This window comes from Amblyomma maculatum, chromosome 10 (assembly GCF_055883805.1).
Source record: "Amblyomma maculatum isolate TAMU_Amacu chromosome 10, ASM5588380v1, whole genome shotgun sequence".
In the NCBI taxonomy this organism is placed as follows: Eukaryota; Metazoa; Arthropoda; class Arachnida; order Ixodida; family Ixodidae; genus Amblyomma; species Amblyomma maculatum.
In genome coordinates, this window is record NC_139353.1 from 56,937,997 (window position 1) to 56,954,713 (window position 16,717).

Sequence of the window (16,717 nt, forward strand, 5' to 3'; positions counted from 1 at the left end):
CTAGCAACAGGCTGGAACATTTGCTTTGATGGTCATCCTAAAATTTTTCAATAAGGTTTAGCCTGAGGTTGGTACCGCGCAGTGCACATGCAGCAGCTTAATTGATTTCGTAGTTACGAATTTTCGCAGCTGCTTGAAAACGATCGAATATCAGCTATTTTCTGTTAAGCATGAAACGGATCTAGCTCCTGCTGCCGGCGGCCTCGAAGTGACGTCGAGCCGAAACCGAGAGCCAAGATCAGGGCACCGATTTTCCGTCGTCCGAGGGAAGTGTCGTCCGTACTCCAAAATTTGGCCCTGTCGACCACCGATACTTGACCTTGTCGGAAGTTCATCCACATTGGTGTCAACCCTAATTTTAGTATGACTAATATTTTTTCTTTTGCTTTGACTAGATTAAAGAAACGTGACCCAGAACACTTTCACCTCTTTTAGTGGCAAAATGTGGAAGAAGTACAGGCCTTAAGTCCATAACTGCTACAGGGTGCGCACGTACAAAATACTCCTATATCAACTCAAGACCAAACAGCATTGTTTTCTTTGTACACACTCGGCCTCTTGGGTGCACGGCCGACGGCTGCTCTGCGCTACGAAAATGGACATTACGCCGTTAACTAGGCACATAATTAAGAAGGCCCACCTAAATTTCGATGTCAAAACTGAGATGGCCATACCCAAATTAGGTTATAGACACCAATTTCCGGTCAGACTCGGACCAGGTCAAATTTTGGGGATTCAGAGGGCCAAATTTCGGGGGTGGCCCTCCTAAATTTGGAGATTGAATTCCACCACTGAATTCCCCATACTCAAATAGGTTGGACACCAATTTTGGTCAAATTCGGACGAGGTCAAATTTTGGGGGTCCAGAGAGCTAAATTTTGGAAATAGGCCACCTAGGTCTGGAGGTCACCACTCAATTCGCATTACACCTCCACTCAATTCGCATTACGCAAATTAGGTTTGACACCAATTTGGTCAAATTCGGACGAGGTGAATCTTCGGGGGGTACAGAGAGCTAAATTTTGGCAATGGCCCACCTAGGTTTGGAGGTAGCCACTTAATTCGCCATACGCAAATGAGGTTGGTCACCAATTTTGCCAACTTCGGATGTGGTAAAATTTAGGGGGTTCCTAGGGCTACATTCTGAGGGAGGCCCACCGAAATATGGACGTAACCAGTAAATTCTCCATATTCAAATTAGGTTGGACACCAATTTTCGCGAGGCTAGGACGAGGTCTAACTTCGAGGGTCTAAAGAGACAAACTTTTGATGTGCGGATATGTATACACTCTGTGGAGAAGTTCTGCGGAAGAGTCATCGACACGTTCCTGTGACATAAGCCTATTAACGAATTAACAGTCTCCCTCATTGCACGCGTTAGCGTTGAAAAGCGAGACCTTTAGTTCAGAAATTAAAGCGGCTATTGTATGCGCATTGTATGCATCCGCAGTCGCTATTTATAGCACACGTTGAGCGGAACCACGAAGTCAAAACAATAACGCGCATAACGGCGCAGAATGATCAGTGAATTAAGTGAGATTGTCAGCTTTGTGATGCGCTTGCAAGCAGTTTCATGTCGCTTGGAACAAATGCACAGTACGTAGGCTAGTCTTCGTCAGGGTGAAGTTATTGCGGCCATTGTTGTTGAACCACTTTTTTATTCAAAGGGTGTCCTTCTTTCCACTCGGAATCGCGAAAAGAATTAACCCTTCTTCACGGCAGCTTGTGCAATGAAATACGCAGCAACTCGGCATAGCGCTGCACTAAAACAGCGCAGAATGCTAGGGAGCTGGCTCCTAGCAACGGCGGCTGCCTAAAAAATGGCGCCGGTTAAAAATGAAAACACAAAAAGAGCAAACTTATCGCGCGCTTTTTCCGGAGATGCCCGCGGAGCCAATCACCGTTGAGAAGAGCGCCGATGGGAGAGTTGACAGAGGAGGATCTGGGAGGAGGATCTAATTGGGTCTTAATTCTCCCCGCAACGTTTCTCTTGCTGCACTTCCAAGCAGTGTTCAATGAGGCCTAATCTAAATATCCTAACCATATCCACAAGCAGCAACAGCAACCATGAAATGCGGCTAGAGGTGTACGCCGGGACGTACGTCCGCGCACCGCCGCCGAGTGTTCTCGCCAGGCGGAGTTTCCTAGGCTAAAGCCCCTCAATAAACTAGGGGCTTTATTCTAGGTGCCATCGGCGCGCGGTTTGTTTTTTAATGCGAAACCACTACTAGCCTCGATTCCGTCTGTAGCCGTTGCTGGCCGCTATAGTTCCGAAAGACGATCAAGCTATCCCGCCATCGTCGGGCATATATAGCACAGCTCGCAGTAACATAAGGCATGCAGCGGAGCGCAATACAGGAGTATCAGATTGCGTGGCGTCTGGGCAAAGCCGCGGCAACAACCCTTCAACGACAACCTGAGAAGCCGGCCTTTAGTCGATATCAAGGCGAAGCTTCTACATCTGCCAAGATAGACTGCATCTACTGCACCGGCTGCGTGTCGTAACCAGTCGCAATCAGCCGCCGCTATGGTGGCTCTATACCGCCGCCGACGAATTTGCCGCCATGTGGCGCCATACCGCCGCTTACAATAGTGTTCCTGTATATTCTGCCTACAAGAACACTAGCCTAAAAGAAACAACCACCACGCCGCTACCGGTCAAAATTGGCACGGCACTCTTATGCTACTTATGCGGGCAGAGGTCATTCATCAGACGATGAAGCCATTGATCGCACAGTCGCAAAGATCGATCAAAAATCAGAAAAATCAAGTCTTCCTGGCAATTCGCAAGGTTCAGCCGGTATGAACTCTGAAATGAATCTAAGTTTGTCTTTGAAATAAATCTGGGAGCCGTCCTTTTTCGCATTCATGCTACTGACGCAGGAAAGTGCTGAAAGAACAGAAATATATAACACATACTTCTTCATTCCTCACGTAAGAATGGTGTTGCAAAAACAGAGCATTCCATTCTGTACCGCTATGTTGTTTTATTCACTGTTCACAATCCGATGTTTGCAATGCAGAAGCTTCTAGCTGACAGAACTGAAGTGGTATGCGAGCCACATTGCACGAGGAGGATGACTGCCTCCATCTCAAGACTTCTGGTGCCGCCCCTTTCCATGCTAGGTGCCAGAATTCTCAATGTTGATGTAAGCATTTTTGCATTCCAGACTTCTCCTGCTCTACTTACAGCTAGGATGGTTGAGACTGTTGAAGCAGTGTTGGAGATAGATCAATCAGCACATGTTGCCATCAGTTGACACTATCAAAGCGAGGTAGCTCACCTTTTCTGCATTGTTGATTTCTGCATTCAACTTTGCATGGATGATGCAACAGGGTGTAACGCTGTTTATAATCATTCTGCGTTTGCTGCAGGACAAAGGTCTTTTTGTCATTTCAGATGAATAGTAACCTCCATCTGTCACCTACAGTCACCAGTTCAGCTAACCAATGCATGCACGAGAAGTTTTGTGGCCATGTCCGTGATGTCACAGGTTGGTATGTCATAATGCTGTAGGCTGACAGAAACCTATTTCGGTTTTTGCTCTTAATCAAAGTGACTTAGGCTGTGAGGAATGCCGCAGTGGACGACTCCAAAAATTTCGTCCACCCAGGTTCTTTCAATGCACTGAAATAGCACAGTACATGAGCAAATTGATCAAAAAGCAGCCGTCAGGGCCGGGATTCGATCCCGTGGCTTGGGTTTTAGTTGTCGAGTGCCATAACCACCGAACCATTGCGAAGTGGTCTACTTGGTATTCTGGAAAGCAGTTTTTTAGTATTAGAAAAAAGGTGGACCCGAAGGAAAGCGATGTGATTATGAGCTCGGATGGTTCCAAAAACCCTCGGAATAAACCTTTAGAAATAATATAGGTCTGGAGATACCTTGGGTTATATTTGTGAATTTCAAAAAGATTGAGTGAACAGCAGTGAAAGAAAAATAAATGATAGGTATTACTACTAGAAAACCCTTTGTATATTTCAGGATGTTTTTTTTTCTTTTCTCCTGTGTTTACATTTTACTTACATAATATCAAGGAACATGCAATGCCCCAAGACTCTTAGGCATCATAATTTAGACATCAGTGACCGTGCATTTCATATAACAGAAACACAAGGAAGCATAAACATTATATTGTCATGCCTCGATAGAACGCCAAGGAGGACCCAAAGATAGGACGGGTTTAATAATCAACCAGGACGAGTCTTGCGCTCAAACTTCCTTCTCTTCCAGGCTCGCGCTTGTGGGGCCAGTCATCACCTTTGGCATCGTTTTCTGTGCGGCAATATGTTAGAGACAACACTGTGACCTAATTTACTGTCAAGCATCTCACAAAAATTTTCCCCTTCTACGTGAACAGAAGCACTTGGTTAGACAGCCCTTGGACAACACCACCATCTGGAAGCACAAACTCTGAAACGTCGTGCTTTTGCGTGAAATCTGCCAGGTTCTCATTGCTGTCCAATAGAATATCCAGCTCCCATAATGCCACATGCCTACTTTTTCCCTGACTAGCATAGACATACACAACTGCCTCTCGACTCCCTGCGAGCTTGACAAACTCAGTGATGGCCTCTTCAGGAGTGCTGTTCCCGACGTGCAGAACCTTTTGGCATTGCAGGTCAAGCTGTGACAAGCATTCTAGCCCCCCTTTAAGAGAAGATGGACGCAGAACCAAGCAGATACCTACAGAGGAAGGGCACAAGGGAGTAGAATGTGAAGTGAGCAAAATGCAGAAAAACACAAGTTGGCTGTTGAGATAAGAAAGTGACTGAAACGAGAACCCAAAAGAAGCGACTCGCTTTTCGATAACTCTTGCCCTATTTCACTCACTTTATGTCATTTCGCATCACCTTTTTTATTACACTCTTGACACCATGAAGAAGACAAGCCCCAGACTGTAGGAAAGCGCCATTACAGATTCACTGAACCCATTTCTGCTCCCACAATCATTACTCTTCCATTACCCAATACTGTTCTCTTTACAAGTAATGATACTCAGCCACTATCACTGAAAAGCTACTATGCTATCACTAAACACAGATTAATAAATAATGCAACACGGTTCTCATCCACGATACCATTCAAAGACTGTCCGAAATCAATAAGTATCTTCAGCTGTGGGCTTTAAAGAGGCAAGGCTTGTTTTTGGTATGAAACAAATATTCATAAATGACTATAGCATGCCTACGTTTACTGGCCCTTCAAGATATGGTGAATCTTTGTCAGTTCCCTAGCATCTTAATATGGAGCTACTTCTTGCACGCGTTTTCTAGAGATAAACAAGTTTTGTCTACTTCTAATCACACAGCTATTCCAAACTTGTATTCTGACTGCAATGCTATAATTAAAAAAAACTTTTCCACCCCAAAGTGAACAAAAACAAATACTGCAAATCATAAAAAGTATTTCACTACTCCATAAAGAGAGCAAACAATAAAATGAACAGTGTGATTTTCATACCGTGAAGGACGGCCCAATGCGCCGTGCGTCCACGCTTGAGGCAGGGTTCAAAATTGCCATCAGAATCGTAGCTGAATGTTCCGTCAAGGGAACTAGCTCTGCATACTATGACGCACAGCATCAATGGCAACAATCTAAAGGTTTGGTTTGGTTTAGCTTGTGGGGTTTGACATCCCAAAGTGACTCAGGCTATGAGAGATGCTGTAGTGGAGGGCTCCAAAAATATTTGACCACGTGGTGTTCTTTAACGTACAATGACATCACACAACACAAGAGTGCCTTGCTTTTCCCCTCCATCGAAAAGCACCCGACGCGGCCGAGATTTCATACTGCTTCCTTGGGCACAGTAGTCGAGCGCCCTAGCCACTGCACCATCGCAGCGGGTTAGCAACAACTACTTAAAGGATTTATGCTTGCTAAATAATGGACTTTTACCTGAACAGAAAAATTAAGTAAAAAGCCACTTCCCCTAAGAACTAATGTTGTTTCCTGCAGTACCTTGCTTTTTTTTTTTAACTGACCAAAACAAGGAGGGTAAATAGAATGCCGCCATTGATGATGATTTATTGACCATTCCCTTTGTATCGGGTGGGCACCATGTACTCACCCACCATTTTGAGAGTGCTGTAGAACCATCTGTTGGTGGCACAGCAAAACGACGACTTTAGACCGTCAAATGAGGCGGCCATGGATATATGTAGCGCTTACGCTTTTATGTTTCTTTGCATTTTGCATGACTTACCACTCATAAACTTTTCAAAAATGAATCTGAGCCTCACGGCAACACTGCTTTGCGCATCCACAATGGCAGGGGCAAGTGCAGTGTCCACAAGTGAAGTGAATGGTTCAGTTAAGTGCATGGTACGTTTGTACGTAAAAATGCTGCGCCTGTGGCTTTTTCCAATTTGATTTGTGTTACCAATGATGTGCCATTCACTAACAATAACTTTGGAGAACTCAGTACATTTTACCGTCCTGTGTCTACAAAATCTGTTGCAGCCCACACCATCACAAACAGGTAGCATGCCTTAAGTGTGAGTAAACGCATCGCAGTAGCACTAATGTCTCTGTTTTTGTTTCAGCAGGGCAGAAGAAATTAGCACCAGATCAGCTGAGCTAGAGCTACGAGGAGGTATTTGTTTAACAACCACCATTGGCGCGGCATTCTGGTCCTGTTATAATAAACAAAACCAACCAGTCCCGTGGAATTTTGTGACTGGTTGGTGCTGCTCAGCACAATGCAATGCTGACAATGGTTGTAAAAAAAAGACTGTACTTCTTAGTAGCGCAAGCTTGGCTGATCTGATGCTAATTCCATCTTCTGCTCCTAATGGGAAAAAGTCACAGGCATACTATTTTTACATACAAAGGTATCATGCACATAACTGAACCATTCGCTCCACTTGTATATACTGTACTAGCCCCTGCCATTGTGAGATGTGCAGAAAAGTCTTGCCAAGACGCTGAAATTTACTTTCGATGATTTTACGAGCAGTCAGTCACGAAAACATCAAATGAACCTAAAAGCGCAAGTGCTACACATATCCATGGCTGCCTCATTTGGCAGTCCAGGGCTGTCGTTTCGCTGTGGTGCCAACAGATGGCACTACTGCGCTCTCAAAATGGCAGCGTCCCATTTACCCTCTGTGTTCTGTTTACAGTGCTGAATACAGACAATTTCCTAGTCTCATTTTAATTTGCTATGAAAGCCACTTCCCATAAAATCTAATGTTATTGCTTACAGTAACTGGTCTTTTTCTTTTTGCTGAGCATACAATCCTGTATTCTAGACTTAAGCACATTCTTGATCAAGCTTTCAAAACAACAAATAAAGCTAAACTCTTAGTATGCAATCCATAAGGTGGGGATGGCCAGTGTTTACCTTGGGTTTTCCTGCTAGCTTTTCAATAGGGCTCAATTATGAGCCCTATTAAAGACCTGGCAGGAAAGCCACCATGAGTGCATATGTTGCATAGTGAAAAATGAATTCATTCAAGAATACCATTAAAGCACTAATACAATATTGCCACCTGGTGTCCCCATGTTCTTGCATGCGCCTGGAAGAAGAGGACACTGAAGTTGACTCTCGCGTGCTGTGTGCCGAACTTCGCCTGCTTCGTCCCGGCGTTTTAGTCAAGTCTAGCCCTGTTGTCCGTGACATATTTTGGTGTCGGCGCAGGGTATCGATCCCAGTATATGTCCCGCACTCCTCCGCATACCCAGGATTCAGGTCCTGTGCCAATCGACACTCCTGTTCACCGCGCTAGCCGGAGGAACCTAGGCCTACCACCTGAGCACGGGCCGTTGGAATTCACCACCGCAGCCGCCCCTCGACCTGTCATGCAAACTCCAACGTACTACACTCTACAGAGCCCACGACTGCCTAAGACTTTCCACGGCTGTCAGACGGAAGACGTCGAAGACTGGCTCACCCAGTTTGAACGGGTCGCCGCATTTAATCAGTGGGACGACGCCGCAAAGCTCAGGAACGTCTTCTTTAGCCTGGAAGATGGCGCTCGTACTTGGTACGAGAATCGTGAAGGCGTGCTAACATCGTGGCGCGAGTTCTGCCGCTGCATCCTGGACACCTACACCAGCCCGGATCGCCGAGAACGAGCGGAAAGGGCCTTACGCTCTCGAATACAGATGCCGAACGAGACCATAACCATGTACGTGGAGGACATGACTAGGTTGTTCCGACGATCTGACCTGGCCATGCCCGAAGAGAAAAAGGTGCGCCATCTCATGCACGGCGTTAAGGAACAACTGTTCGCTGGGCTCGTGCGCAACCCGCCGAGCACAGTTGCAGAGTTTGTTTCGGAAGCAATCACAATGGAAAGGATGCTCCAGCAGCGGTCTGCGACCTACGACAGGCCGGTACTCGCCGCTTCGCTCACTGAGCCGCATTCGGCCTTCGGGGCTAGTCCGGATCTTCTTCGCGACATCATCCGCTCCATTTTGCGTGAAGAGCTCCAGAAGCTTTTCGGTGCTCCCCAGCCGACGGTCAGCTCTGTCGCTAGTATTGTCCGAGAAGAACTCCAGCAAGCACTTCGGCCTTCGGTACCAGCTGCTAACCCGCCATCCTTTTCCACCGAGTCCTGTCGGCCAACGTATGCGGACATCTTGCGACATCCCCCGACTGATTCCACGCAATTACTGCCACCCGACCAAGGCTCACTTTATTCAGCCCACCCCGAGCCGTACATCGACAACCGCCGACCACCCCAGCGAAAGGCAGACCTGTGGCGTGCCCCAAATCGGCAGCGCCTGTGCTTCCACTGCGGGGAAGCTGGTCACCTGTATCGACAGTGCCCATATCGACAACTGGGACTGAAGGGTTTCCCCATCGACATGCGTAACCCTCCTTTAGGCCAACGACCCCGGGATATTGAAGACTACGTAGCCCAGCAGCGCATGGCGCCAACTTTTAGACGACAGTCACGATCTCCGTCTCCACGCCGACTATCCTCGCAGCCCAGCTCATCCGGGATGGTGCAGCGACGGTCGCCTAGTCCGAGCCGGGAAAACTAAAGACAGCGACCTCAGGGGGCGAGGCCGCTTCAAATCGACGCGACGAAGACCCCCCGACAACGCGACCTGTGAGTGACCGCGACTTGACGGCCCCGACGACAGTTCGTACACGTGAAGACAGACTCTCGCTGGATATACCCGTGCTCCTCGACGGCTATAAGGTTAGCGCATTGGTAGACACTGGTGCTGATTTTTCGATTTTAAGCGGGAAGCTAGCGGCGCTTCTAAAGAAAGTGATGACGCCATGGTCTGGCACGCAGATTCGAACCGCTGGCGGACATGTCGTAACTCCGAGCGGTCAGTGCACGGCGAGAGTCCAAATTCGCAACTCCACGTTTGTTGTCAGCTGCCTTGTGATACCTGACTGCTCCCGCGACTGTATCCTTGGTGTCGATTTTCTCCGGGAGTATGGGGCCATTATCGATCTCCGGAAGCGCACCGTGACCTTTTCGACCGAGAAAGCTGATGATACTGACACCGCAGACCGCCAAAGCCGTGCCGCTCTTCGAATTTCTGCCGAGAGCGTTTCTATTCCGCCACGTTCTAGTGTTTTTGTGACTGTTAACTGCGATGAACTACGTGACGGAACGGCGGTCGCTGAGGGCAACCAGTCCCTTTTGCTCACCCACGGCGTCACCTCGGCGCGGAGTCTCATCCATCTGCGTAACGGCCGATCTAAACTCCTGGTGACTAACTTTACGAACGAACCCCGCCATCTTTTCCGCGCTACTGCAATCGCATTCGCCGACGCCTTAGCGGACGTTTCTGAATGTTTTACGTTTGGAGAAGTTGAAAATGTGCGCCCATCCCTTGATCGTCTGGATATTAGTACAGATCTCTCGGAAACACAGCAGCACGATCTGCGTTCTCTCCTTCTAAAATACAGTGCTTGTTTCGCGACGTCATCGAAAATTCGGCAAACGCCTCTTGTGAAGCACCGCATAATTACTCCCGACGATGCCCGCCCTATACGCCAGCAGCCGTACCGCATCTCAACGACGGAACGTGAAGCGATTCAGACACAGGTTCAGGAGATGCTTCGTGATGGTGTCATCCAACCCTCCAACAGTCCGTGGTCGTCCCCTGTCGTGCTGGTGAAAAAAAAGGATGGTACCCTTCGCTTCTGTGTTGATTATCGAAAATTGAACGACATCACTAAAAAAGACGTCTACCCGCTGCCTCGTATCGACGATTCGCTCGACAAGCTTCGCCGTGCCCAGTACTTCTCCTCCATTGACTTGAAGAGCGGGTACTGGCAGATTGAGGTCGATGAGCGGGACTGCGAAAAAACAGCTTTTGTCACCCCAGATGGACTGTATGAGTTTAAAGTGCTGCCATTCGGCCTATGTTCAGCGCCGGCTACTTTTCAGCGCATGATGGACACCGTTCTCGCCGGCCTCAAATGGCAAATCTGTTTAGTTTATCTCGACGACGTTGTCGTGTTCTCTGAAACCTTTGGAGAACACCTCGAACGCCTTCGCGCAGTATTAGACGCCCTCCGGTCAGCTGACTTGACGCTCAAGCCCGAGAAGTGCCACTTTGGCTACAAAGAGTTGAAGTTTCTCGGTCATCTTGTGAGTGCCGCAGGCGTTAGGCCAGACCCCGACAAAACTGCCGCTGTCGCCAAATTTCCCGTTCCTGCCACGAAGAGGAGTTTAAAACGTTTCCTGGGTTTGTGTGCGTACTACCGCCGCTTCATCGCAGACTTTTCCAAGATAGCCGCACCCCTGACCCGCCTCACGCGGGATGATACACAGTTCGTGTGGGCTGCCGAGCAACAGGAGGCTTTTGCGGAGCTGCGCAGACGACTGCAAACTACCCCTGTTCTTGCGCACTTTGATGAAGACGCTGCCACCGAAGTCCACACCGACGCCAGCAACATCGGCCTTGGCGCTGTACTCGTGCAACACCAAGCTGGCGTGGAAAGGGTCATTGCGTATGCCAGCCGTACGCTCTCCCGCGCTGAAACAAATTATTCCACTACGGAAAAGGAATGCCTCGCGGTTGTGTGGGCAACTATGAAATTTAGGCCTTACCTCTATGGCCGTGCGTTCAAAGTCGTTACTGACCACCATTCTTTGTGTTGGCTGGCCAATCTCCGTGACCCATCGGGGCGCCTAGCACGATGGAGCCTTCGCCTCCAAGAATTTGATTACTCCATTGTGTACAAATCTGGTCAGAAGCACGAAGATGCTGACGCGCTCTCCCGGGCACCCATCGGATTTGTCGATAACGTCACGGATGACAGAGGGTTTCTTGGACTAGTGAATGCCTCAGACATAATGACCCGACAGCGAGCTGACCCAGAACTTCGACCTGTCATTGACCACCTGGAGGGTCGCGCTGCTGACGTCCCCCGTCAGTTTGGAAGGCACCTGTCTGCATTCTGTCTTCGGAATGGCGTTTTATTCAAGAAAAACTCCAGCACTGTTGATCGAGCGCACCTCCTTGTCGTGCCGGCCGACCTTCGCGACGATATCCTTTTTGCTTGCCACGATGAGCCCACATCCGGTCACTTGGGCTTTGCACGCACACTCGCTCGAGTTCGTCAAGCTTACTATTGGCCTAAACTTTCTGACGCTGTCCATCGCTACGTCAGAGGCTGCCGCGAGTGTCAGCGTCGAAAGGTGCCTCCTCTCAAGCCCGCGGGTTTGCTCCAACCTATTATTCCACCTCGGTCGCCGTTTGACCAAGTCGGCATCGACCTACTGGGCCCATTTCCGCTGTCATCGATGGGTAACAAATGGATTATAGTCGCGACTGACTATCTCACACGTTATGCGGAAACCAAGGCAGTGCAGCGGGGCACATCAATTGAGATCGCCCAATTCTTTATGCAGCAAATCGTGTTGCGTCATGGTGCACCGTCCCTAGTCGTAACCGATCGAGGTACCGCGTTTACGTATGACGTGCTCGAGCTTAGTCATACCAGCCACCGAAAAACTACTGCATATCACCCGCAGACGAATGGCCTCACGGAGAGACTCAACAAAACCATCGCCGACATGATTGCAATGTACATAGACTCGCAGCACAAAAACTGGAATGAAATTCTCCCCTACATCACATATGCCTACAACACGGCCACCCAAGAGACGACGCGTTTTACACCATTTCGCCTAGTCTACGGACGTGACGTTCAGACGATGTTGGATGCCATGCTTCCGAGCTGCACAGATGATCATCCACTCACGCCAGACGCCGAGCAGTTTGCTCAGCGCGCTGAGGAAGCACGTCAACTTGCCCGCATTCACATTCAACAACAGCAGGGCACGGATGCACGCCGCTACAACCTCCGTCACCGACACGTCGCATACCATCCTGGAGAGAAAGTTTGGGTGTGGACCCCGGTGCGTCGGCCCGGCTTGTGTGATAAACTGATTTCTCGTTACTTCGGACCTTACGAAGTTCTGCGCCGAGTCACGGAAGTGACTTACGAAGTTCGTCCAGTGGGTACTGTGCAGCCCTCGCGTCGGCAACCACGCTCCGAGGTCGTGCACGTTGTCCGCATGAAGCCCTATTTCACGCGGTAGTGCGCTATGCGCTTGTTTCGTTGTCGCGTAGGGCACCTTACCCCGCCTCCGTTATCTATGCTGTCCATGTGCTGGTCTTTCGTTTCGCTTACATTGGCCATCGCTCGCGCTCCGTCCCTTATTTCGTTTTTTAAGAGGGGGAGTAATGCCACCTGGTGTCCCCATGTTCTTGCATGCGCCTGGAAGAAGAGGACACTGAAGTTGACTCTCGCGTGCTGTGTGCCGAACTTCGCCTGCTTCGTCCCGGCGTTTTAGTCAAGTCTAGCCCTGTTGTCCGTGACAATATTGAAGCAAGCAGCTGTTGACCAGCTGAGCTCCCTGCCTTCGCCATCTGCCCAGCGCTACGACAATAAACCGCTGTTGTAACAATATTTGTATTAAGCAGATTTAAGTTCATATAAACACTTTATAAATGCAAAGCCAAAATCAATATATAAAATGACAAGTCAACTTCAGGTATTTCTCTTTGTTTACTGCACTTCAGGTGTCAGAGAAAGGAGGGTTGAGAGATAAGGAGTACAAATTTTAGACCATTTTGGAAAAACTGGTCAACGGAACCGAGAGTAAAAAGGTTGAGCAAGTTGCACGTCTGTGAAAGCCCTAACAAGAAATGATACTTTTACACCTTAATAATGCCTCCTCAAGGATGTATTGTGTACTTGCACTTAGACTTGAATGAGCCTTCAGTATTATTGAAATATACATAAACAAGTTTATTACAAGCTCATTTTGCACTCTGCTGTAACTCTCCTTCACTTGTATTTTCTTCTCCAGTGCAATCCTAGTAAGTGCTCTAAAAAGCACATCCAAATAAATATGACCAGCAGGCATTCTGCAGCGGCTCTAAATATACAAACAAAACTTTATTAAAAAGAAAGCACTTCAATATAGATATACCCCGTTGGACAATATATATCGGGAGAATCATTCTCAAAAATGTCAGAACAGCCTAACAATAAGAGTCGCACTGACGCTTTGTGTACATACACTAAAGGATACGGGATTAGCACTGGCTTCCCTCGAAGCAAGTTTCTGACAATTTCCGCTTGCCGATGCTCTTTGGAGACAATCTCAAGGGAGCATTTCTGCAGGCACTCCTCAGCAAGCGTCTTCATATTTTCAACTGCAAGCAAAGCATAAATAGTGCAATTAAGAAGTAAACCATACGCAACAAGACGGACAAGTGTACATATCAGTTCGTGTAGCATTTCTGCATCTCTATTATGTGTAATGAATGCCAATATTGTTTCGATGCAACCAAGCAACAAGCACATCAGTAGAAAAAGGCTTCACCTCTTCAATGCAAGAATGGTGATGCAAAATTTCAATGCCAATTAACAAAAGGCCAAGAGCATCTTAGTGTCTATGCATTCGAACAGCTTGCAAAGCAGGACAGGCCACTCATTTGACACAACTGCTTTCCTCGTGGCATTGAAAAATTACAAAATTTACAAAGAGCTTTTTTTTTTTGCAGAAATCTCAAGCATGACGACAGTAGGCCCAAGGCAATTCTAAGACTGACCTGCAGTCTGGGTAACAATTTGAGAAACTCAAAGTAACGAACCCATTTCAACAGTGTCCATGCAATCCATGCAATCTCACTTTACTTATTGTATTACAATCCTGACATCAAGGATTTGTAAAACATGATATAAAAATAATTTAAATGTTGTACTGGAGCAAGCCCATCAGTTTGATGTCATAGTTGAATAACGTATGTTAGTAGAGCAAGTTCCGACTCCTACTAAGCCCACATTTACTTAAAACCTAGCAGATGTTAGTGCAGCGTAGCAGCATTTCACTTTGAAATAAGTCCAGCAACCTGAAAACATCTCTCCTTTCTTGGTGAAATGAAGTGACTTGGCCATTCCAAAAAGTGTGCTGACACTCACTGGTTCACCCTGGAGCAGCTGTGATGCCATACTAAGTGCTACCAGTCCACATCTGTAGGAAGAGAGGGGAACAGCAATTACTACAAGCACATGGATGAATATTAAAAGCTGCTTAACTAGTATTTCACAGAGGCCATAAAAAGTTCTAGAAGGACACAGCTGACTAAGGACTAACAATAATTTATAGGCCACAAGGTAGGGACATGGAATAATGCATTCAAATCATTTCTCATATAATGTTTTCAAATCAGAGGCCTTTGTGATTCATAACTGTCTCCAAGCCCCCAGCACATCAGCATTTCTCAGTTCCTCTAATATATGTGTAACGCAAGCCAATACCTTATCAAGCCAGTATCTTAGGTTGAGACTAAGAATCAGGAAATAAAATATTGAAAACTATTTTACTCAATTTTTTACATCTCCTGGATTGTGTTATTTCACGTGTGCAAAGCTGGATTTGTGCTTAAGCAACATAACAGCCAGGAAAAAAACTGGGAGCATGTTTGACACGAAGGTAGTGGTTTAAATTTTATAACAACCATTCTTGCCTGCAGCAGCACTGTCGATAGCAGCGCCGCTGCAAGGATAGTGATGATGTAAGTTGTGCGATTACTTTTCTGAAAGCATTTTAAAAGCAAATCGACCAAGATTAAACAAAAGTGGCTGCATTTTAATGAGACGGAAAAGCAGACTGCGTTACAGAAATTGACCATCTTTATGACACTCTGGTGTAGTCATAAAATGTAGTATATTCATTTCACCCGCTGCAGGCAGCTACAGTGTTAGCCGCTACAAAAGGACACAGCATATGGCGCCACCATCTGCTCAAACCTTACCTTAGAGTTTTAAAATATAAATTCCAGCTTGAACCATCATTTCTGCCCTCATTAGCCAAATCTACCAGAATATGTGAATACATTTACAGTCATCTTTATTTTTTAACCGAAAAGAATACGACTAAGTATTGTTATCTCGTGAAAAATTTCTTGCTTGAGAGTGGGAAAAAGTTTATGGAGGTAAAAGCGTAATTAATTCAAACATTACCTTAAGAAAGCGGACTTCCAGTACTGAGCAGAGTTTCGGCTTGAGTGAAACAGTTTGTTTGAGAGCAGAGAATTGAGCAGAACAAAAACATTTGGCACAGTAAAAATGTGAGGCTCAAGCAGGCTGTTGAGGAAACACCGTTAACCCTTTTATAATGCGCAAACTGTACGCATGTCTCATATGTACACAAATGGTAAAACAGCACTCACAGTGGCTCTAGGAATTGAATGACATCATGTTCAAGCCATTTCAACTCGTGGTTTTAAAGAAAGAAGCCTATACATGTGTATTTATGTCTTCATAAAATGATTTGAAATGGGTACCTCAGTCTTTCTGATGCATCCGAAAAAATTGGTTCTGAGGTAGCCTGCTTTCGTCCCTGTGTTAACCAACAGGCTTCCCAGAGGATCACAACTTGTTAACACGTGAGGATAGGAGATCGCCTTTACTTAGCACAGATTTACGGTTTCATAAAAGGTGAGAATTCTCTGCTACCCAACAGAGAAGCGGAACACGCAGCTTAGGTACGTTTGGCAACGACAGTACGTATTCCAAAATCCTAAAAAGGGTCAAAGCGTGTGTTTGCTGGCATATGCGATTGAAATGTAAAATGATGAAAGAAACCATGTGGACGAGGAAGCAAACAACAGCTAATATCCACTCACTGTGGACCCTTTTGAAGCACCTGCTTCAAATGTGACACTCTGGATATGGCAATCGAATCTTGAAACCCTGTTATGATCTTCTCAAACTGCATTTCAACCAAGGAGACGGCAGGATTGTCCATGACACCCGTGTCGTGATCACGTTGGAGCGCTGCACCGTCTTGCCTACGTTGTTCTTCGGGAGGTGGTGGTGGCGGTGGTGGTGGAGGAATCATTTCAGACGCCTCCGTGGGACTCCGCATCTTTTTTTGCATTCAAACAGACATGTTCCTAAGGCTAGAAATTCACAGCGACGTTAGCAACACACAGCCACGACCTACTGTATAATGCACACAGCTATGACACAGCTTTCGGTTTCGCTCACTGCTTTTTTATCCATGGTTTCTAACCGGTCAGCGTCTCTGGTCAGCGCCTCCTTACTATTGTATTGTTTTTCGCGTAAAGAATGCGTGAACATCTAAAAACATTTTGAAATTAGTGTTTCAAAATTTTATGTAGCAATTTGAATCATGCTGCCTTGGCAACATCCCCCTCGCAACAAAACACCCGAACCCCCGAACTTGCGTACAAATCGGTCTAGTTGCGTAC

General features: G+C 46.9%; 1 protein-coding gene across 1 annotated transcript; it reads right to left on the reverse strand.

Annotated features, from left to right (window-relative positions):
* Positions 1-4,166: 4,166 nt before the first annotated feature.
* LOC146176554 (actin maturation protease) lies at positions 4,167-16,614 on the reverse strand. The gene is made up of 5 exons (XM_084582826.1): positions 16,130-16,614; positions 14,351-14,472; positions 13,528-13,651; positions 5,465-5,535; positions 4,167-4,687 (listed from the first exon to the last, which is right to left on the reverse strand). The coding sequence occupies exons 1-5, from the start codon at positions 16,381-16,383 to the stop codon at positions 4,350-4,352; spliced, it is 909 nt and encodes a 302-aa protein (XP_084438952.1). The 5' UTR covers positions 16,384-16,614; the 3' UTR covers positions 4,167-4,349.
* Between the last annotated feature and the right edge of the window lie 103 nt (positions 16,615-16,717).

Excerpts from the sequence above, each read along its gene's own strand:
- LOC146176554 (XM_084582826.1), bottom strand. The coding sequence starts at position 16,383 with ATGCAAAAAAAGATGCGGAGTCCCACGGAGGCGTCTGAAATGATTCCT. Across the intron at positions 13,652-14,350 it reads GAAAGGAGAGATGTTTTCAG|TTGAAAATATGAAGACGCTT; the intron begins GTTGCTGGACTT and ends CTTTGCTTGCAG. Across the intron at positions 4,688-5,464 it reads GCATTGGGCCGTCCTTCACG|GTATCTGCTTGGTTCTGCGT; the intron begins GTATGAAAATCA and ends CTTCCTCTGTAG.